Source organism: Gossypium arboreum, chromosome 8 (genome assembly GCF_025698485.1).
Source record: "Gossypium arboreum isolate Shixiya-1 chromosome 8, ASM2569848v2, whole genome shotgun sequence".
NCBI classification, from domain to species: domain Eukaryota; kingdom Viridiplantae; phylum Streptophyta; class Magnoliopsida; order Malvales; family Malvaceae; genus Gossypium; species Gossypium arboreum.
The window spans coordinates 11,558,130-11,581,189 of record NC_069077.1 but is presented as its reverse complement, the minus strand read 5'-3'; the positions used below and the strand labels follow the sequence as shown (position 1 = coordinate 11,581,189).

At 34.3% G+C, this 23,060-nt stretch overlaps 1 protein-coding gene across 1 annotated transcript; it reads right to left on the bottom strand.

Annotated features, from left to right (window-relative positions):
- Positions 1 to 227: 227 nt before the first annotated feature.
- On the bottom strand, positions 228 to 17,362 carry LOC108468316 (CENP-B homolog protein 2-like). The gene is made up of 5 exons (XM_017769205.1): positions 17,266 to 17,362; positions 9,380 to 9,524; positions 6,090 to 6,107; positions 4,510 to 4,527; positions 228 to 1,410 (listed from the first exon to the last, which is right to left on the bottom strand). Exons 1-5 carry the CDS (start codon positions 17,360 to 17,362, stop codon positions 228 to 230), a joined length of 1,461 nt encoding a protein of 486 aa, XP_017624694.1.
- Between the last annotated feature and the right edge of the window lie 5,698 nt (positions 17,363 to 23,060).

Here is a 23,060-nt window from a genome sequence, read left to right as displayed (position 1 = left end):
GTTAAATTTTTTCATAAAAGCGAATACTATAAAATCTCGATAAATCAGTATTCTATATTAATAATCTCAGTTAAATAATATTTTTTTTGGTTCCGACTTGGGCCAATGGGATAAAATAATAACTTCGCTGAACGCATAAGATAGTAATTTTTAGAAAAATCCTTAAAGGCCCAATGAAAATATAAAATAATAATTCATTAAATATACTAAAAATTTTATATACAATTTTATTCTTTGCTAAAATATGTATATATAGTTAATTGCTTCTTCTTTGCGTGTGAATCAAATACAATTTCATCTTTAACTTTTAGAAGGGCATAAATCAAATCTGGTATATTTTTCTCGTGTTGTATTAAATAATTCTTCAAGGTATCCACAGCTAGAAAAGCCTTTTTTGGAGAAACATGTGGTAAAATGCTACTGTCATCTAGATCTTGCTCATCATTAGCTGACACATCCATTACTCCTTGAATAATTTCTTCATCCATAGATGACTCTATCAAAGATTCAGTTTCACTTGGATAATTCAAAGTCTGCTCAACATCCATGGCATTTCTATAGTGTAAATAAGAAATTACTTCTTTTAATTTATGAATGCCTTCAACATCTCCAATTTCTTGTTCGAGAGGCATATCCTCCTCGAATCGAATTTTGCAATGTCGGAAACAATTTGCAATAATTGTAGGCTTCACATCAATATTCCAAGTAGCATTAATAAAATGGATTGCATCCAATACATTAATTTTTTCAGGATTTATTTCTCCTTTCTCGTAATCTTCCAAGATGCTAAAATAGAAGCGACGCTGATAATATATCTTAATTACTCTAATAATTCCAGCATCACATGGTTGAATTTTTTTATGTTGAATTTGGAGGCAAAAAAATAATTCAACGTTTCTCAAGCTTTCAATAACCTTGGGATGGGCTGGGCAATTGTCTACTATAAGCAACACATTTCTACCAGTCATTCTAGCATCAAACAGCGAACAAAATCTTGAAAAAGCAATCCAGTCATCCATGCTTTTTTTTTTGGCTCGATAATGACAGTTAAGATTGTCAATATTCACATGTTTAAAGCATCTAGCAAACTTACCAATAACCCAAAGAGACACTTTATCTGAACCATTCCCATTGTAACAAACCACAACAATAAATCTTTCCTTGTCCTTTTTTCGTCCTTCTAATTGCTTTGTAGCCAGTGAATGATCTGCTTGCAAACGATAAAATAAGCTTGTTTCATCCATATTATAGATATCCTTCCAATCAAAACTTTCCAATTTAGCTCTTATTTGAGGTAAAGTATCTTCAATATTCTCCAAATCAACTGAACCGCTTTCACCAAATATTCTATAAGACTTAATCCCACGTCTTGCCTTGAACTGTTCTAGCCAACCAATTGAGAAGTTAAATCTGGAATTTGTGATCACGATTTTCGTGACAGGTAAGTTTTATATATTTATAATTAATCATTCTTGAAACTAACTATTATCACGATGTAGGCAAGTGTACCTATCGAACAGTAGTATAGTTTTAGCAAGACCAGATTGTCGAACCCAAAGGAACTAAAAGTACTAGTAATGACTGTCTTTTTATTATCTAGCCTAAGAATAAGGGGGTTTTGTTTTAACTAACTAATTATCTAAACTAAGAATTCACAAAAAATATAATTAGGGAATTACTTTTGGAAAAACGATTGAATTAAAACAATACCTAAGGAAGAATTCACCTAGACTTCACTTGTTATTTTGACTCCGATCGTACGACTTATTCATTTAACTTGCTCCGAAGATATCCTTAAGTTATGTTATTATCCCTATTCAAGACTAATAATGTCCAATCCCTAGATTGAATAATTGAGACTTTTCTCTAATTAACACCCTAGGGTTGCATTAACTCGATCTATGGATCCCCTTATCCCCTTATTAGGTTTCACCCTAATTCGTCAAATCTTGTCACCCTATCTCTAGGTGCGCAATCAACTCCGCTTAATTATGACAAATGTACTCTTAGACATGGTCTATTCCTCCTCTGAATAAGAGCTTATCTTGAATCAGTATCCTGGGATATCAAAACAAAGAATTAAGAACACATAATTAAGAACAAGTTAAATATTTATCATACAATTTAGAAAATAATAACAAGATTCGTTTTAGGTTTCATTCCCCTTAGGTATTTAGGGGATTTAGTTCATAACTAAAAAGGAAAACATCTCAGAAGAATAATGAATACAAAACATAAAGAAAACCCAAAACTCCTGAAGGGAAATTGAGGGGAGATCTTCAGTCTTGATGGTGAATCCAACTTCTGAGATGGATCAATCGGCTTCCCTTGAGCAGTTCCCTGCCTTCTTTTCTCAGCGTCCCCTTTCCTCTTCCTTTAGGGTATATTTATAGGCTTTAGAATGCCTAAAAACCCTCGAAATTAGCCTTTTCCGAATTGGACTCAACTTGGGCTCGGTAGGGACATGCCCGTGTGCGACTACTTCAGGCCGTGCTCGAACCTGTTAGAATGGTACGGGCTTGTGTTCTACCCGTGTGAGTTGTGCTTCGATTTTGCCAAATTGACACGGCCATGTGGTCTGCCCATGTGAGGAAGTCCAGGCTGTGTTGATTTCGTACGTTGGCCCATTTTTTCCGTTTTTGGCCCGTTTCTCGTTTCTTTCGCTCTCCTATGCTCACCTAAATATAAAACATGAAATTAAAGCATTAGGAGCATCGAATTCACCAATTCTAAGGAAAAATCATCCGTAAAATGTGTTAAGCATGGGGTAAAAATATGTATAAATTACGGTTTATCAAATACCCTCACACTTAAGCATTTGCTTGTCCTCAAGCAAAATCCTCAACTCATAATCAAAATAAATCATTCTCTACTTATAATCTCTATCGAAAATATCTCAAAATAATCCACAGGTAATCATACATTGAGAATTCAACTAAAAGAACATTAGAGCTTCAAACATTCCAAGTTGAGTATTTAATCACGCAAAACTTAGGCATCTTCCTTTATCTAAGTGGTTACCTCTATTCGAAATCTCACTGAGTTTAACATCCTCACTAAATATTCACTCAAATCATTCAAAGTGTTTAAGGATAATGAAAGTAACACTCATCAGTCAATATGAAAAGTTATTACCATAAGCTTGCATGAAAATCAAATCTCCACCACTATAAATTGAGATGAGACATCAATCAAAAGGTCTTTAGAGGGTTGTAACGTGGCTTTGGTTAGGGGGTGTGGTCACAAGCTGAAAGAAACAATTAGAATCGAGATTGAATTGAAAAATCACTTAACTAGAAAAAGATTTAATCATCACTTGCATACAATAGAGCTTCTTCTCAGAATATGGAATTTAAATACTTAAGCTCAAAAATAAAAGATTACTACTAATGTGTATACACATTTTTTTTAAGAACAAGTTAAATAACATAGACTAACTATTAGGAACAAGACATAGCTGAGCAACTATTTCAATTCAAATCTCGACAAAAATAGGGATCAAATTTAATTTAGGGGATTTCAATAATAATAGGTTATGGGTTAATATTAAGGGTAACAAAAGAAATGGCTTGTTAGCTCAACGGGGTTTACTAAGGGTTAATCGTGGAGGTAGGATTTTCATGACATGAGTGGGTTAATCCTAAGTGCCTTAATCATTTTGACATATCAAATCAAATGGTGTGGTCTTGACATGCATAATCAAGTAAGTTCTAGAATAACAGTTCAATATTGACGCACTCAAAGTAACAATAAAAGTGAGCATGAAAGAATTAATAGATACTTAAAAGGCTTTAAAAAATCTCACAAAAATTATGGTTTTTTTATGTTTAAAACTTGTGAATTCCAACTCAAAGTAATACCTAAACTTTGGGGAAACAACCTAAAATTTTAAATTCTTAAAAATCAACTTATCATGCTTGATTCTCTAATGTCTTAAAGTTTAAACAATCAATGCATAAATGCCTATGTTTTAATTCAAGATATATCAATCAAAATCATAAATCAATCAAAATTTATCCTAAATATGATATGAGAGCTTTTCAAGAGAACAAGACAGTCATTCAGAGATTTTTCTGATAGAAATGAATTACCCCCACACTTAAGATGTACATTGTCCTCAATGTACAAAGATAGATGTTTTGACAAATGTAAGTGTAAGACATAAGATAGGGAGAAAAGTGAAACTTCCTGAGTGATGTATGAATTTCCTTGAACTGGAGTTTTGGAGAATAATCAGCGTGAGGGTGGAGGAGGATACTCCGGCGGTGGTAGAGGTTCATTAGTCCATAAGTCCTGTGGCAAAAGAATATTATATCTAAAGTTGGTTATGGTCGTGATCGAGCAGGACATGACAGTCGTGAAGAACCTTTCCCAGTGGAGTTTCGAGTCTCTGAGTAATAGTGAGCTTTGGAGCTTTTTAGAACTGTGATAGCATCAGAAACTCTTTTAGAAAATATATAAGGAAGAATGATTACTCGGTAGGAAATAGCCAAAATTCAAAATGATTACTCGGACAGGGCGTGTGGACTTGCAGTGGCTAGGGTTAGGGTTTTTGGGTGAAGAAGACAATGTATAGTGCAGCCTATTTATAGATTTTGGGGCACATGGCCAGGGAATACGCCCGTGTTCCCAAATTTTTGGCCGTGTGACTCGCGAATTTTGAATTTAGGCTCATCGGACATTTTTTCCACGCCCGTGTCCCTTGGGCGTGTGGATGCACACGGCCATGTCGCACGACCGTGTTTGGCTTCGTTCGCTTCTCCCACGCCCGTGTACGTAGGTCCACGCTCGTGTTAATTTAACAAGTTCGCCCACAGTTGCTTGGCACGGGTGTGTCGCATGTCCGTGTTAATTTGACAGGTTCGGCCATGGGTTCAAGGCATAGGCGTGTCGCACACCCGTGCTATTTTGGCAGGTTCGCCCACGGCCATGTTGCACGGCCGTTGCGATTTGTCGTAGCCCGTGTTGGGGAAATCTTTGCCCTGTTTCCACACGGTCATAAGCACGCCCGTGTGCTTGGCCGTGTTTGTGTGGTAAACCTGTATTCAAGAGCTCCGTTAGTAAGCTAGGTGTTAAACACTAAAATTGAAAGAAGTTAATACAGTTAGTGCTCGGGTTACTTTCTGAGAAACGCTTATTTATAGTCTAAACTCAACTTACCTCTCTATTGAATGGTCATGGTGGTTCGAGGAGTTTATACTCCTCATTCCTACTATCATTCTCATCAAAATAAGGTTTTAAATGGGTGTTGTTTACCTTAAAACTGCCGAACTTGGGATGACTTCTGAATGGGAAAATGCTAAGTACCGTAAGAGGGATTTCTTCATTCGGTTTGGTAGTGACAATGTGAGGATCTATGGCATCTAATAATACTTTATCTCCAACCTTAAGTTGATTTGGGAAGGTATTGAGCTCATTCTGGTGTAGTTTTGGTTTATCGTGTGTTCTCGGTTTATGCGTCCGCCATTCATCTAGCTCCTCAATTTGTAGCCTTCAATCTTCATGAATAGGTCCTCTGCTACTGCTTGAGAATGGCTCATGTACTTCCTTTAGACTCATTTCCTGCAAAGTAGGTTGCACCATATTGTCAGTTTTAGTAGAATGGTTTAGACGATCACCTTTAATTTCCAATGTGTTGCCAAAATTGCGAGCTTGAATAGTGATTGTTTCATCTCCCACACGAAGTGTGAGCTCACCTGTGCCAACATTAATAATCGTTTTAGCAGTTTCTAAAAGGGTCGTCCTAAAATCAAAGGAGTGTTGCTATCCTCCTCTATGTCTAGAAAAATGAAGTCAACGGGAAATATAAATTTATCTATTTTAACTAGCACATCTTTAATAATACCCCTAGGAAATCTTATAGTTTTATCTGCTAATTGAATGCTCATCCTAGTCTGTTTGGGTTTCCCAAGACCTAATTGTTTGAACATTTTGTAGGGCATGACGTTAATACTAGCCCCTAAATTAGTTAATGCATTATTAACATCTAAACTACCAATTAAGCAAGGAATCGTAAAACTCCCTAGATCTTTTAGTTTGTTGGGTAGTTTATTCTGTAGAATAGCTGAGCAAACTGTGTTTAGCTCTACATGAGACGCCTCATCCAACTTCCGTTTATTTGCTAAAAGCTTCTTTAAAAATTTCATTGCGTTTGGCATCTGCGATAGAGCTTTAATAAATGGTAAGTTAATATGTAATATTTTTAAGAGTTTAAGGAATTTACCAAATTGTTCATCTGAGCAGTCTTTCCTTGTCGCGTTGGGGTATGGCACACGAGGTTTATATTCGACATTCACTGATTTGTTTTTATTATGACCTACCTTACCTTGATCTCTACTCACCACAGTTTCTTGCTTCAGTTCTGGCTCAGGCTCAATGAATCCTTCTTCATCTTGAAAATTAATCGCGTTGAGCTGTTCCCTTGGGTTGGGTTCAGTATTGCTTGGCAAGCTACCTTGTGGTCGCTTGGAGATTAGTTTGGAAAGTTGGCCCATCTGAGTTTCGAGCCCTTGGATCTATGCTTGTTGATTTTTAAGTGCTATCTCGGTGTTCTGGAAATAGGTTTCTGACACCGAGATAAATTTAGACAGCATCTCTTCAAGGTTCGATTTCTTTTCCTGTTGATAGGGTGGTTGTGGAAAACCCGGAGGATGTTGTAGTCTTTGATTTCCTTGACCGCCCCACGAGAAATTGGGATGGTTCCTCCAACCTGCATTATAAGTGTTACTATATGGGTTATTTTGGGATCTAGAGTTATTGTTACCTATATATTGGACTTGTTCCTCCTCGATGCTAAGGTTGAAGGGTTGATACTCTGTGCATGCTCCTCCTCCATTTGTCTCGCACCTCATTACTAGATGTACCTAAGTAGAACCAAGTAAACCATCAATCTTTTTATTTAGAAGTTCTACATGGTTTGACAGCATAGTAACCGAATCGATGTTATAAACGCCTACTGTTTTAGTTGGCTTAGTCCTCATGACTTGCCACTAATAGTTATTCAGTGACATCTCTTCAATAAATTCGTAAGCCTCTTCAGGTGTTTTGATTTTGATGGTTCCCTCGGTTGCTGCATCAATCATTTGCCTTATCGAGAGGTTCACACCATTGTAAAATGTTTGAACTTGCAACCATAGAGGTAGTCCATGGTGAGGACACCTTCGTAGTAGGTCATTGTATCTCTCCCATGCATCGTAAAGAGTTTCTAAGTCCATCTACACAAACAAAGATATATCATTACGTAATTTGGCTATTTTAACCGGCGAAAAATATTTTAATAGAAATATTTCGGTCATTTGTTCCTAAGTAGTAATTGACCCTCGTGGTAACGAGTTCAACCACTGTTTAGCTTTGTTCCTCAATGAAAAAGGGAATAACCAAAGACGAATGGCATCATTAGAAACGCCATTAATTTTAAATGTATCACAGAATTCCAAGAAATTTGCCAAGTGAGTGTTTAGATCCTCATCCTGCAAACTATCAAACTGAACAAATTGCTGTATCATTTGAATAGTGTTAGGTTTTAGTTCAAAATTATTTGCAGCAATAGTAGGCCTAACTATACTTGACTCAGTTCCTGTTAAAGTAGGTTTAGCATAATCATACATACTACGAGGAGCAGGATTTTGATTTGCTAGTTCAACGGGTATCGCAGGAGGTAGCTGATTGTCTTGGTTTTCAGCCATCTCCTCGGTTGGGGTTTGAATATCATCCTCTTGCTCGTTCTCTGTGTATCTTAAGCTTCACCTTATTTCACTTTGGTTTCTGCGAGCTGTGCGATTGATTTCTTCGTCAAAAAGTAGTGGTCCTGACGGGTTTCTTCTAGTCATAAACTATAAAAACCTGCCAAGATAATGAAAAAGTAAATTAATAACTAATAATAAAAATAAAATAGAATTAACTTGCAAGAAAAGTAAATGGCTAAAGTAATAAAAATTGAGTGTTCCTAATATCTTAATTCCCCGGCAACGGCGCCAAAAACTTGATCGCGATTTTCGTGACAGGTAAGTTTTATATATTTATAATTAATCGTTCTTGAAACTAACTATTATCACGATGTAGACAAGTGTACCTATCGAACAGTAGTATCATTTTAGCAAGACCGGATTGTCAAACCCAAAGGAACTAAAAGTACTATTAATGACTGTCTTTTTATTATCTAGCCTAAGAATAAGGGGGTTTTGTTTTAACTAACTAATTATCTAAACTAAGAATTCACAAAAAATAGAATTGGGGAATTACTTTTGGAAAAATGATTGAATTAAGACAATACCTAAGGAAGAATCCACATAGACTTCACTTGTTATTCTGACTCCGAATCGGACGATTTATTCATTTAACTTGTTCCGTAGAGATCCCTAAGTTATGTTATTATCCCTATTCAAGACTAATAACGTCTAATCCCTAGATTGAATAATTGAGATTTTTCTCTAATTAACACCCTAGGGTTGCATTAACTCGATCTATGGATCCCCTTATTAGGTTTCACCCTAATCCGGTAAAATCTTGTCACCCTATCTCCAGGCGCGCAATAAACTACACTTAATTATGACAAATGTACTCTTAGACAGGGTCTATTCCTCCTCTGAATAAGAGCTTATTTTGAATCAATATCCTGGGATATCAAAACAAGAATTAAGAACACATAATTAAGAACAAGTTAAATATTTATCATACAATTCAGAAAATAATAACAAGATTCGTCTTAGGTTTCATTCCTCTTAGGTATTTAGGGGATTTAGTTCATAACTAAAAAGGAAAACATCTCAGAAGAATAATGAATACAAAACATAAAGAAAACCCAAAACTCTTGAAGGGAAATTGAGGGGAGATCTTCAGTCTTGATGGTAAATTTGACTTTTGAGATGGATCAATCAGCTTCCTTTGAGCAGTTCCTTGCCTCGTTTTCTCCGCGTCCCCTTTCCTCTTCCTTTAGGGTGTATTTATAGGCTTTAGAATGCCTAAAAACCATCGAAATTAGCCTTTTTCGAATTGGACTCAACTTGGGCTCTGCAGGGACACGCCCGTGTGCGACTACTTCAGGCCGTGGTCGAACCTGTTAGAATGGAACGGGCTTGTGTTCTATCCGTGTGAGTCGTGCTTTGATTCTGCAAAATTGACACGGTCGTGTGGTCTGCCCGTGTGAGGAAGTCTAGGTCGTGTTGATTTCGTATATTGGCCTATTTTCTCCATTTTTGGCCCGTTTCTCGTTCCTTTCGCTCTCCTATGCTCACCCAAGTGTAAAACATGAAATTAAAGCATTAGGAGCATCAAATTCACTAATTCTAAGGAAAAATCATCCATAAAATGTGTTAAGAATAGGGTAAAAGTATAAATTATTGTTTATCAATTTGCATCACCATACATTTTCTGCAAAAACTCTTTTGCTTTAGTTTGAATCATTTCTCCAGTCATGTTTACTTTCTCTTGATATAAGAGAAACCACTCATACAATACCTTTTCTAATTTGGGATATTTGGTTGATTTGTGTCTTTTAACATTGATATTCTTTATCTCTTTTGACACTTTTTAGGAGTATGTGATATTATTGATTGGCTAATAGAAAGATCAAATGTTTGTTGAACCCACTGTTGCAAATCTTTTTGACTTGAAGAGAGATGCTCATTTTTGTACTCACATAATGCATTTCTCATCTCATCTGTTAATCTAGACTTTTTTACACCTTCCAAATGGGAAGCCATGGAGGAAAAAAATTAATAGTAATATGAATTACAATAATTTGATATTTACATGTGTTTATTTATAATAAATTTTTTATCTATCCAATGAATATATACATATTGGATTTTGAAATCATTAACTCTTTATTTTTTGTTTACATAAACCAATTAATGAACTCTCTTTTTTATTATATGAACCAATTAACTTTGATTCATTGCACCTATATGCATATTGGATTTTGATTTAAAAACTCATGCACAAAGTATGAAATATTCTCTAAATTAATAAATATTAATTTATCAATAAATTAATAAAATATTCATTTATCGATAAATTAATAACCTCGATAAAATAATAATGTTTTCGAGTTTCAAGAGTATAATTTTATAGAGGATTTTGTAGTTAGAAATTTTAATTTACTCCAAACTTGAAATGAATGATCTACATTAATGGAGTATGAAATATGATGGTGGGATTGTTAAAATATTAATCACATAAAAAATTATGGAAGAATGTAAAACCACTTTAGTTTTACACTTATATGAGTGAATACCTCAAATTTTTTTTTACTCTATTTTTTTCTCTGTATCTTTTTCCTTTTTTTTTCTTCTTTTCTTCTTTCTTCTTACTTTTTTTTTTATAAAAGCTTTCGTTCGTTAAACCAGATTATAAGAGGATTTTGAGGTTATCAAGTATGGAGAAATTCCAATATAAGGGTCAAGAGCCTAACTTAGTTCACTTTACTACCCAATCAGCCACTCTTTTTCCTTATCTTAGTACATGGTTGAAACAAACAAAACCTATAGCAGCAATTTATGAAATGGTGTCACCAACAACAGTGAAAGCATCCCATGTAGTTTGGGATAAGCCTATTAACATTTAGACAGCTTTTAAGCAATCTGACTTGAGTATAACTTGTTGCCATCCATTGCAAATAACCAGCATGGAACCTAACATAATCGCTAAATTTTCAACTACAAACGTGTTCGACGACCGTGCTTGCGCATTGATTCCATCTAAGATTCCATCCTCTCAATTTCTAACAATTGCTACTAATCCTACAATGTTCGAATTACTGGAAAAAAAATCACAATTAATCTTAATGACATTGGGAGGTGGCAGTGACCAATGTGGATATGTAGATAAAGTGTTATCAACAATTCTAGAGGAAAAAAGAACATTTTCTTGGAATCTCGAAAACTCGTCCATCTTGCGGTTCTAAATCTAGATAGGATCATATTTGAACTTTCAAAAAATTCATTCATTCCTTAACTTCCATAGATTCGAGCAAAGCCAAGCCATGAGGTTAGTGCCAGGAAAGGCACAAAAAGTTAGCAAATCATCATTCACTTTCCACCCACTAGGTAACAGTTAAATTAAACATCATGAGAGCTGAAGTATAATGGAATAAGAAAGCTATCCAAGTAGCTTGTACGATGGGGAAAAAGAATAAGATGTGCTCAATCGATTCATTTGTTTCTCCACATTTCGTACATCCTTAAGTTTTAATGCACAATCTTCTACCTATATTCTCATTTGAAGCCACAGAATTATGGTACACTCTCCATATGAAAGTTTTGAATTTTTGTGGAGTTTTCAGCTTCCATATAAAGGACCAATTCAGATTATGATCAATCAGTTGATTGCTTATACCTACCAGTTATGGCACATCCGGCACATTAGACAAAATGTGATATCCCAGTTTGACATTATATCTCCCATCATCTACAAAATGCGACACCAAATTGTCTTTTTGGTTGTTACCACCTATAGGGATCAAATTAATAGCCTTGGCATCGCTTTCATTGAACAAATAATTTAGAAGATCATAATCTCATTTTCTTTTAATCTCTCAAAATAGGTGGTTGACCAATGTGGGACAAACATGAGAATGTCAAATTGAAGAGACTTTGAAAGAAGGGTTTGTAACACCCCTATTCTGTAACCGTCACCCTTTACACATTCCACCTGCATTCAATACTTTCATATACCAATATATTACAAATTTACAACCAATCCAAATCAATAACTCATATGGTAAGCTAAATTTACAACTACACTACTTATTTACATAAATTTACTATGTTGTTTCAATCATTAATCACTATTATATACTAATAAACACATACACATAAACTAACATATAAGTATGAAAGTTATTAATAACATTATTTCAAGTTTACTTTCTTTTCATCCCATCCTATACATGCTATATAAACTTTAAGTTGCAATACAAAATCTGCCAGTAAAATATATATAGTGTGGCCCGATGTGATGATCTGATTCTCTGAACTTCTATCAATCTACACAGAACATTAACACACAGAAGTAAGCTTATGAAAGCTTAGTAAGTTCATAGGTTTTAAGTTAAACCTTATCGAACATACTATTATAAATCATAAAATATGCAATTTACTACCACTTCCTGCCATTCACAATTTCAAATGATGAATTCACTTGATTGAGCTCAATATCAATAACTAGCTAAATCTCAACACTTAAATTCAAGTAACACTTACCATTACTTGTCAAATTAGGGAACGTTATGGAATTGACTACGTCATGAGCTTGATACCATACTCCACTTTGGTTTTGCACATATTTTTATCATGGCTTTACCATGATCACACACTTTATCACATTGCCATAGCTTAGCTATGGTCTTGCACTTGCACATATTTTACCATCGCCTTGCCATGATCACACACTTTATCACTTTGCCATAGCTTAGCTATGGTCTCACACTTGCACACAAATGTAACTGCCCTATTTCAATCATAGTCTTACATTCACTTTCACAATGTCATAGCTCTGCTATGGTCACACATGTCACACTTTGCCATGGTTTAACCATGGTCTTATCCGTCAATTCATCACTAATCACTAATTAAACGTACGCAATCCTACGTTTCCCTTAATTTGAACTTAAGCTTCGAATTTCATTTTATCACAATAATCATAATTTTATAACAAAAATATAAAATAATACATTATATATTCTCTAATTTTAACAATAAATTATAAAATTTAACCATATAAACTTACCTGGACCAATTTCTAGAATTTAATGGAATTCAAGGACTAATCGACAACTTTCTCTTTTCCACGTTTATCTCCGGACTCTCGACCTATAATGTAGAATTTTCCATTAATTAGCATATAATTCAATTCAAATTCACTTCACAATTTATGGCCTTAAATTTTTGAAATTACACTTTTACCCTAAATTTTATAGTTTTTACAAATTAATCCCTGCTCAATTAACCCATCAATTGAGCTAATTCTTCTTAATTAACACTTTATCTAACTATTTTAAGCTACTACATAGCCTTTAAAATTTAGAATTTCAACATCAATCCCTAATTCTCAACTTTTTCACAATTAAGTCCTAAAAATCAATTTTTACTAATATCTCTTAATAAATTCATCATATAATGAATTAAAATCTTCAAATCCATGATAATTCATTTAAACATACAACACTTATCTATGTAAGCTTCCAATTTCACTTATAGAATTAAAAACTAATGAATTCTATAGTTGGACCTAGTTGTAAAAGTCTCAAAATCACAAAAATTACAAGAAATAACCAAGAATTGAACTTACTTGTAGCAAGAATATGCAAAACCAGCTTAGAGAGACTCTTTAATGGTGTTTTTTGTTGGAGAAAGATGAAGATTTGTCTAGAATTCAATTTAGTCATCTTTTAATTTTTAACTTAATTCCAAAAATGACCATTTTGCCCTTGTTCACATTAACCTTATTAGTTTCTGCATACCCATGCCGTCCAGCCTTACATTAGGTGTATAATTGCCTATTTTATCCTCCCTTAATTATCTCTTAAGATATTTAATCATTTTAGCAAGTTTTGCACCTTTTTCAATTTAGTCCTTTTTATTGATTAACTATCAAAACGTTAAAATTTTCTAACGAAACTTTAATACTAACTCAATGACACCCTATAAATATTTCTAAAAATATTTATGGCTCGATTTTATAAATTCAAGGTCTCAATACCTCATTTTTTACTCATTTGACCTGATAAATTCTGTTAATTCACAAAATTCACTAATTCAAAAACTTTTTCTAATTTTACATTTGACTCATAATTATTGATTACTAAATTTTTAAACTTACTTGTCGGATTTAGTGATCTCGAATCACTGTTTCCTGAACCCATTGAAATTTAGGCTGTTACAAGTCTCCCCCTTTAGAAAATTTCGTTCTCGAAATTTGTTACCTGGAAATAGATTCGGATATTTTGATCTCATAGATTCCTCTATTTCCCAAGTTGCCTCCTCCATACCATGTTGATGCCACAACACTTTAACTAATGGTACTCGTTTGTTCGTAATTCTTTAACCTCACGAGCCAAAATCTTTACTAGTTCTTTTGAATAGGTCATATCTGGTTGAAGCTCAATTTCAGTGTGAGGAATCACATGTGAAGGATCTGACATATACTGACTCAACATAGATATATGAAACACATTATGAATCTTCTCAAGTTCCGGAGGTAAATCCAACCAATAAGCTACAGGGCCAATTCTTTCAACTATTTCATATGGTCCAATAAATCTTGGGATCAGTTTCCTATTTTTACCAAATCGTAACACTTTCTTCCACGGTGAAACCTTTAAGAAAACTTGATCGCCAAGTACAAACTCTATATCTATTCTTTTTAAATCTGCATATGACTTCTTACAATCTAAAGCAGCTTCCAGACTATCCCGGATTATCCAAACTTTTTCTTTAGTTTCTCGAATCAAATCCACTCCAACTAACTTAGATTCACTCAATTCAGACCAATACAATAGAGTTTTGCATTTTCTACCATAAAGAGCCTCAAATGGTGCCATTTTTATGCTAGACTGATAGCTATTTTTGTAAGCAAATTCAGCTAAAGGTAAATACCTTTCCCAACTATCACCAAACTCGAGTATACAGTACCTCAACATGCCTTCTAGAATCTGAATCACGCGTTCTGATTGCCCATCAGTCTGGGGATGAAATGCTATGCTGAAGTTTAGCTTAGTTCCCAAAGCCTTTTGTAATTTATTCCAAAATCTTGAAGTAAACCTCAGATCTCGATTTGAAATAATGGAAGTCGAAACTCTATGTTATCTTACAATCTCAAACACATACAACTCTGCTAATTTTTTAAGGGAAAAATTTGTTCTAACCGGAATAAAGTGTGCTGACTTAGTCAATCTATCAACGATAACCCATATCAAATCTTTCTTTCTCGGAGTTACAGGCAATCTAGATACAAAATCCATTGTGATATGCTCCCACTTCCATTCGGGAATCATGACAGGTTGTAACAAATCCATCAGCTCCTGATGCTCTGCTTTAATCTGCTGACAAATTAGGCATTTTGCAACAAACTCATAGATTTCCCGTTTCATACCAGGCCACCAATACATTCTTTTCAAATCACAATACATTTTCATACTACCCGGGTGAATGAAATACATACTACTATGAGCATCAGCAAGAATATCATTCTTCAAGTTAGAATTATTTGGAATGCAAATTCTATTATGATAACATAACATACCATCATCATCAATACTAAATTTTAAACTTAGCTTGTCTCGAACCATATGTTTCTTCACCACAAATCTTGGATCATCGTCTTGCAGCTCTTGAATCTATTGAAGAAACATAGGTTTTGCTTTCAATTTTTCTAATACCGAACCATCTTCATTAACAAAAAAATGGACATTCATTGCTCGAAGTGCAAAAAATGATGATTTTCAACTTAATGCATCTGCAACCACATTAGCTTTACTCGGGTGATAATCAATAACAAGATCATAATCTTTCAGCAATTCTAACCATCGTTGCTGTCTCAAATTTAGCTCCTTCTGGGTCATCAAATACTTCAAACTCTTATGATCTGAATAAACATAACACTTTTCACCGTATAAGCAGTGCCTCTAAATTTTCAAAGCAAACACAATTGCAGCCAATTCGAGGTCATGTGTAGGATAATTCCTTTCGTGTGGTTTTAACTACTGAGAAGCATAAGCCACAACCTTTCCTATTGCATCAATACACAACCTAATCCATTCAGAGACGCGTCATTATATACAACATACGGTATACCTGATTCTGGTTGAGTCAAAACCAGGGCTTCCGTCAACATTTTCTTCAATTGATCAAAACTTTGCTGGCATTCATCAGACCACTCAAATTCAACATTTTTTTTTTTTTGTAATAATCAGGTCATTGGTGAAGCAATCATTGAGAAATTCTTGAAAAAGTGACGATAATATCTTGCTAAACCCAAGAAACTTCGTACAGCTGTTACATTCTTTGGAATTTTCCAATTCACCACTATAGACACTTTGTTCGGATCTACTCGAATCCCCTTGGCTGACACAATGTGACCCATAAATCTGACCTCATGTAGCCAAAATTCACATTTGCTGAATTTCGCATACAATTGCTTTTCCTTTGAAGTCTGTAATACAATTCTTAAATGTTGTGCATGCTCAGATTTTGACTTGAAATAGATTAATATATCATCAATAAACACCACTACAAATCTATCCAAATGTGGTTGAAAAATTCGATTTATTAAATCCATAAAAGTAGTAGGAGCATCAGTTAATCCGAAAGGCATTACCAGAAATTCATAGTGACCATACCGAGTTCTGAAAGTAGTCTTTGGCACATCACATTCTTTAACTTTCAACCGGTAGTACCTGGATCTGAGATCTATCTTTGAGAACACTGCAACACCTTTTAGTTGATCGAACAAGTCATCAATGCGAGGTAAACGATATTTACTCTTGATTTTGACCTTGTTCAACTGTCTGTAATTGATACACGATCTCAAAAAAAACCGTCTTTCTTTTTCACAAACAAGACAGGTGCACCCCAAGGTGATGTACTCGATCTGATAAACACATTGTCCAACAATTCTTGTAACTGTGTCTTCAACTCTTTTAACTCAGCTGGTGCCATTCTGTACGTTGTTATTGATTTGAAGCTATTCCCAGAATCACATCAATCACAAATTCAACTTCACAATCTGGGGGTAAACCTGATAATTCTTTAGGAAGCACATCAACAAACTCATTAACAACTGGTAACTACTCCATCTTTAATTCATAACCTCGGGTATCAAGGATATAAGTTAGAAACACTTTATTACTTTTCTGTATCAACTTCTGAGCAGAAAAGGCTGAAATTACCCTAACAACACCTTTTGTATTTCCAAACTTAGCTAAAATTACTTCCCCTGTCTAACATTTTAAATCTATTCATTTTTCTCTACAGTTCACTATAGCATCATGTTTAATCAGTCAATCCATTCCAAGAATAACATCAAATTCTCAAAAAGGTAACAATATCAAATCAGCAGAGAATTCACAGCCTTGTGTTTTCAGTGGATAGTTTCGACATATTAAATTAACTAACATACTTTGTCTTAATGGATTAGTGACTTGCACATCATAATCAGTGGTTTCAACGATCAATTTCTTTTCTGACACTAATGCAGTGCAAATATATGAATGCGTAGGCCCAGGGTCAATTAAAGAATACACAGAATCATCAAAAAGATAGAAAGTACCAGCTATCACATCTGGAGTAAAAGCTTCCTCTCTTGCTTGAATCGCATAGGTACATGCAGGTGCTTTAGTTTCTGACTGAGCTGTGGAATCTCTCATTTCCGAACGAGTAGTTCCAGTAGTACTACTTTGACCCGAGTGTTTACCTTTCTGAGAAGTGGTTGACTGCTTTTCTTTTTATTCTCTCTATTCCTTAAGAAATTGAGGACAATCTCAGATAAAATGATCAGTGGTCCCACACTTGTAGCAAGCTTATGTCTTGCTTCTACATTCACCTGGGTAAGACTTGCCACAATATCTGCATCTAGGTCTGGGAATATTTTGTCTGCTAACACTAGATGTAGGTTTAATAGTTACTCCCACATCTCACTAAGTGGCTTACTTTTACTCGATCGTTCCAGAGTTGAAGTAGGTCGGTTAGAATCATCTCTAAACTTTTTAACCGAAAATGTTGAAAATGATTTGGAGGAACTTCTCTTATAAGATTCTTTATTTCTTTTTTCTCGTTGCATCTTACTATTATACACTTTTTCCATTTTCTGGGCTCCATCTGACAGAGCAACAAATTCTTATTCCATACCTCCAATCATCAATTTAATTTCATCATTTAGTCCTTCCTCAAATCAAATACACATTTCCTCCTCAGATTGTACAATATCTCGAGCATACTTACTAAGGTATACAAACTCTCTCTCATATTCGGCAATTAACCTGTTTCCTTATCGCAAATTGAGGAATTCTCTTTTCTTTTTATCCAAGTATCTCTTACCAACATATTTTTTTTAAACTCATTCTAAGAGAATTCCTAAGAAAGTTTCTCTGCAGGTACTACTGCTTCTATTGTTTCCCACCAATTATACGCTTCTTCTTTTAACAAAGAGACTACACATCTTAAGTAATCATCCGGAGAATAGGTCATTTGTTTAAAAACCCTCACCAAACTCTGTAACCAGTATTCAACTTTGACTGGATCATCATATGATCTTCCTTGAAATTCTTCGGTCCCGATCTTTCTGAGCTTTTCAATTGGAGTTTCCTTACTAGATTCAGTTGTCGTAGGAGGTAGAGGAGCAACCGGGGGTGCAACTGGTGGTGCAGTAGGGGGAGAAGGAGGTTGCTGAGACTGACTGCTTCCCTGTATCATCTCACTATACCACTGATTCATAACTTCGTAAATCATATCTTTAAGTTCCTGTTCTCGCATTAGAGAAATTGGAACATTACTACTTGTCCCTTGTTCGGAGATTTATGCTCTATTATTAACTTTTTCCTGTTCAACATGCTTAGGTCTATTTGACATTTTTACAATCTATAAGAATAAAAAAGATTAGATCGGATCATACACATCACACTATCACAAATTTATATGGCATGTATTTCTAAACACTTTACACATCGCATTCGTTTTGAGAATTGGCTAAATCATGCTCTAATACCAATAAATGTAACACCCCTATTCCATATCCGTCACCTTTTACACATTCCACCTGCACTCAATACTTTTATATACCAATATATTCCAAATTCACAACCAATCCATGTCAATAACTCATATGGTAAGCTAAATTTACAACTACACTACTTATTTACATAAATTTACTGTGTTGTTTCAATCATTAACCACTATTATATACTAATAAACGCATACAAATAAACTAACATAAAAATATGAAAGTTATTCATAACCTTATTTCAAGTTTACTTTCTTTTCATCCCATCCTATACAAGCCATATAAACCTTAAGTTGCAACACAAAATCTACCAGTGAAATCTAGATAGTGTGGCCCGATTTGATGATCTGATTCTCCTAACTTCCGTCAATCTACACAGAACATTAACACATAGAATTAAGCTTATGAAATCTTAGTAAGTTCATAGGTTTTAAGTTAAATCTTACTAAATATACTATTATAAATCATAAAATATGCAATTCACTACCACTTCCTGCCATTCAAAATTTCAAATGATGAATTCACTTAATTGAGCTCAATATCAATAACTAATTAAATCTTAAAACTTAAATTCAAGTAACACCTACCATTACTTGTCAAATTAGGGAATGTCTTACGGAATTGAGTACTTCATTAGCTTGATACCATATTCCACTTTGGTTTTGCACATATTTTTATCATGGCTTTACCATGTTCACACACTTTATTACATTGCCATAGCTTAGCTATGGTCTTGCACTTGCACATATTTTACCATGGCCTTGCCATGATCACAAACTTTACCACTTTGCCATAACTTAGCTATGGTCTCACACTTGCACACAAATGTAACTGCTATGTTTCAATCATAGTCTTACGTTCACTTTCATAATGTCATAACTCTGCTATGGTCACACATGTCACACTTTGCCATGGTTTAACCATGGTCTTATCTGTCAATTCATCACTAATCACTAATTAAACGTACTCAATCCTGCTTTTTCCTTAATTTGAACTTAAGCCTCGAATTCGTTTTATCACAATAATCATAATTTCATAAAAAATATAAAATAATACATTATATATTCTCTAATTTTAACAATAAATTATAAAATTTAACCATATGAACTTACCTAGACCAATTTGTAGAATTTATAGGAATTTAGGGACTAATCGACAACTTTCTCTCTTCCACGTTTATCTTCGGACTGTCGATCTATAATGTATAACTTTCCATTCATTAGCATCTAATTCAATTCTAATTCACTTCACAATTTCTGGCCTTAAGTTTTTGAAATTACACTTTTACCTTAAATTTTGTAGTTTTTACAAATTAATCCCTGCTCAATTAACCAATCAATTGAGCTAATTCTTCTTAATTAACACTTTATCTAACAATTTTAAGCTGCTACGCAGCCTTTGAAATTCAAAATTTCAGTATCAAACCCTAATTCTCAACTTTTTCACAATTAAGTTCTAAAAATCAATTTTTACTAAAATCTCTTAATAAATTCATCATATAATGAATTAAAATCTTCAAATACATGCTAATTCATCTTAAACATACACTTTCAATTTCACTTATAGAATCAAAAAATAATGAATTCTATAGTTGGACCTAGTTGTAAAAGTCTCAAAATCACAAAAGTTACAAGCAATACCCAAGAATTGAACTTACTTGTAGCAAGAATATGCAAAACCAGCTTAGAGAGACTCTTTAATGGTGTTTTTGGCTAGAGAAAGATGAAGATTTGTCTAGAATTCAATTTAGTCATCTTTTAATTTTGAACTTAATTCTAAAAATGACCATTTTGCCCCTTGTTCACATTAACCTTATTATTTTCTGCATAGCCATGTCGTCTAGCTTTACATTAGGCGTATAATTGCCTCTTTGATCTTCCCTTAATTATCTCTTAATCTATTTAATCATTTTAGCAAGTTTTGTAACTTTTTCAATTTAGTCCTTTTTTATTGATTAACTGTCAAAACGTTAAAGTTTTCTAACGAAACTTTAATACTAACTCAAATGACACTCTATAAATATTTCTAAGAACATTTATGGCTCGATTTTATAAAGGTCTCGATACCTCATTTTTTACTCATTTAACCTGATAAATTCTTTTAATTCACAAAATTCACTAATTCAAATTTTTTTTCTAATTTCACACTTGACTCATAATTAGTGATTACTAAATTTTCAAACTTACTTGTCAGGTTTAGTGATCTCGAGTCACTATTTCCTAACACCACTAAAATTTAGGCTATTACAGGGTTGGAGAAAATCCCTTTTGCCTTTCAAATAAAAATGTCTTTCTCATTTCCAACATTCCATCTAATGTCTTTTTAAAGGAAATCAAGGCCTTTCATATTGTTATTCCATGCACACAAACATGATTTTTCTCTTTTTGCTAGATAGATTGTAGCATTGGGAAAGTAGATGCCTTTAAGTATTGATGCACATTTTAACATTGGATTTTAAAAAAGCCTCCAACCTTGTTTGGCTAGTAAAACCACATTAAAGGTATGAAAGTCCCTAAAACTCATTCATGTTTTTTTCTCTCTTAGATAGCAATTCTCTTCCAATAGATCCAACGAATTGAGATTGATCCACCCCTAACCAGCAAAACTTTGTTAAGAGCAATGTTCAATTTATTACACACCATTGCTGGAATCTTGAAATTTTTGTTGGTTTAGTAGAGAACTAACAAAAGCATAGAAAAATAAGAATGAAAGGGATGATTGAATTCATTAACCAAGTAGCCTTTATATACATGTCTCAAGTAACAACCTCAACCAAATTTTAGTTTCCTGCTCCTAACAAGCTAACAACTCCTAGCTTCCTACTCCTACTAACAAGCTAACAAATCTGCCTAGGACTTAGTCTTATTAATAAAAAAAACTTTACAGCCCTTGAGACACTAACATTCTCCTCCTGACTCAAGTGTTGCAAACCAAGTTTATTCATAAGAAACTCAAATCAACTAACATGAAAATTTTAGTAAAACTATATTTCATCTGATCCTCTGATCTACAATAAATCAGTTTTTTCAGTATTCATCTTCTATGAATTCCTTCTTGGCTAGTGTAGCTTCAAGAGTTGCCTCCAATTGTTTCCTAACCTACTTTAGATAATCTAAATTAAAATTCCACATTTCAAAATCATCACCAGTTGCTCCAAAAAAGTCATGCGAGTGGCCAGAATGTTGCCCCTTCCTCTAAGGTCTTCTGTTGCCACTATACTTGCGATTAGCACCATTTATGGTTTGATTAACAAATCTTTTTGCAGCCAATAATTCCTTTTTCAATTTTTCATTTTGCATTGAAAGCTTGATCACCTCATTAACTAAATTCTTAAACTCAACAACAGCTATATATGCCATTTTATCGCATGTAAAGCTTTTTCAGATATTTCATGTGTAGAAGATGATAGTGTATCATCAGAGAGAGATGCCAACTGCTGCTCCAAAAAAGTTACCTTTGCATCCAATTCTTCATTCTAAGAACACTTGTTTTGTAGTTATTCTTGCAGGATACAGTTATCTGCTGATTTTATCTCAAGCTTATCACTTTTTTCATTACATTGTGTCATCAATTTCATAATTGTCTTGTAACACCCCTAACCTATCACCGTCGCCTGAATAGGGTTACGGAGTATTACCGAAATTTACAAATCAAATACAGACATTTTATATCATTTAGCATTCATGTTAGAAATCAACCATATTCAATCATATTTTCCCTTAAATGAGCCTTCGAGGCCCAAAATACACATTAGAAATAAGTCGAGACTAAACTGGGTATTCAGAGAATTTTTCATAAAATTTCAAAACTTTTCCAAAGTACAGGGGACACATGCTTGTGTTGCCAAGCCATGTGGGCATTCGAAGTAGGGCACATGGCCATGTCTCAACCCGTGTCCAAATTACGGTGCTCACTGACTGGGTCACACTGCTAAATAACACGCCCGTGTCTTAGGCCATGTGGGCATTCGATGTGGGGTACTCGACTGCATCCCACCCCGTGTTCAAATTAAGGTAGCTATTGACTTGGGTCACATGGCTAGCCACACACCCGTGTGCTAGGCTGTGTGGACAATTTAATTTTTAAAAATTAGGTGTAGGATTCACACAGCCAAGACACACGCCCGTGTGTTGGGCCGTGTATTTCACACAGCTGAGACACAGACCTCTGTCTTTACCTATGTGCCAATTCTGAGCATTCTGTTTCTCAATTTTTAAGATGCAGGGGACACACGGCCAGACTACATGCTTATGTGCTAAATCATGTGTCACACATGATTGAGACACAATCCCGTGTCTCTACCCGTGTGGACAAAAACAGGCCATTTTAAGGCCACTTTTCTCACC

Bases quoted from the DNA above. Each gene is read 5' to 3' on its own strand.
- LOC108468316 (XM_017769205.1), bottom strand. From the start codon at position 17,362: ATGAGAGATTCCACAGCTCAGTCAGAAACTAAAGCACCTGCATGTACC. The intron at 9,525-17,265 runs GTACTTTCTATC...ACTCCTAAAAAG, and splicing joins TACTCCAGATGTGATAGCTG to TGTCAAAAGAGATAAAGAAT.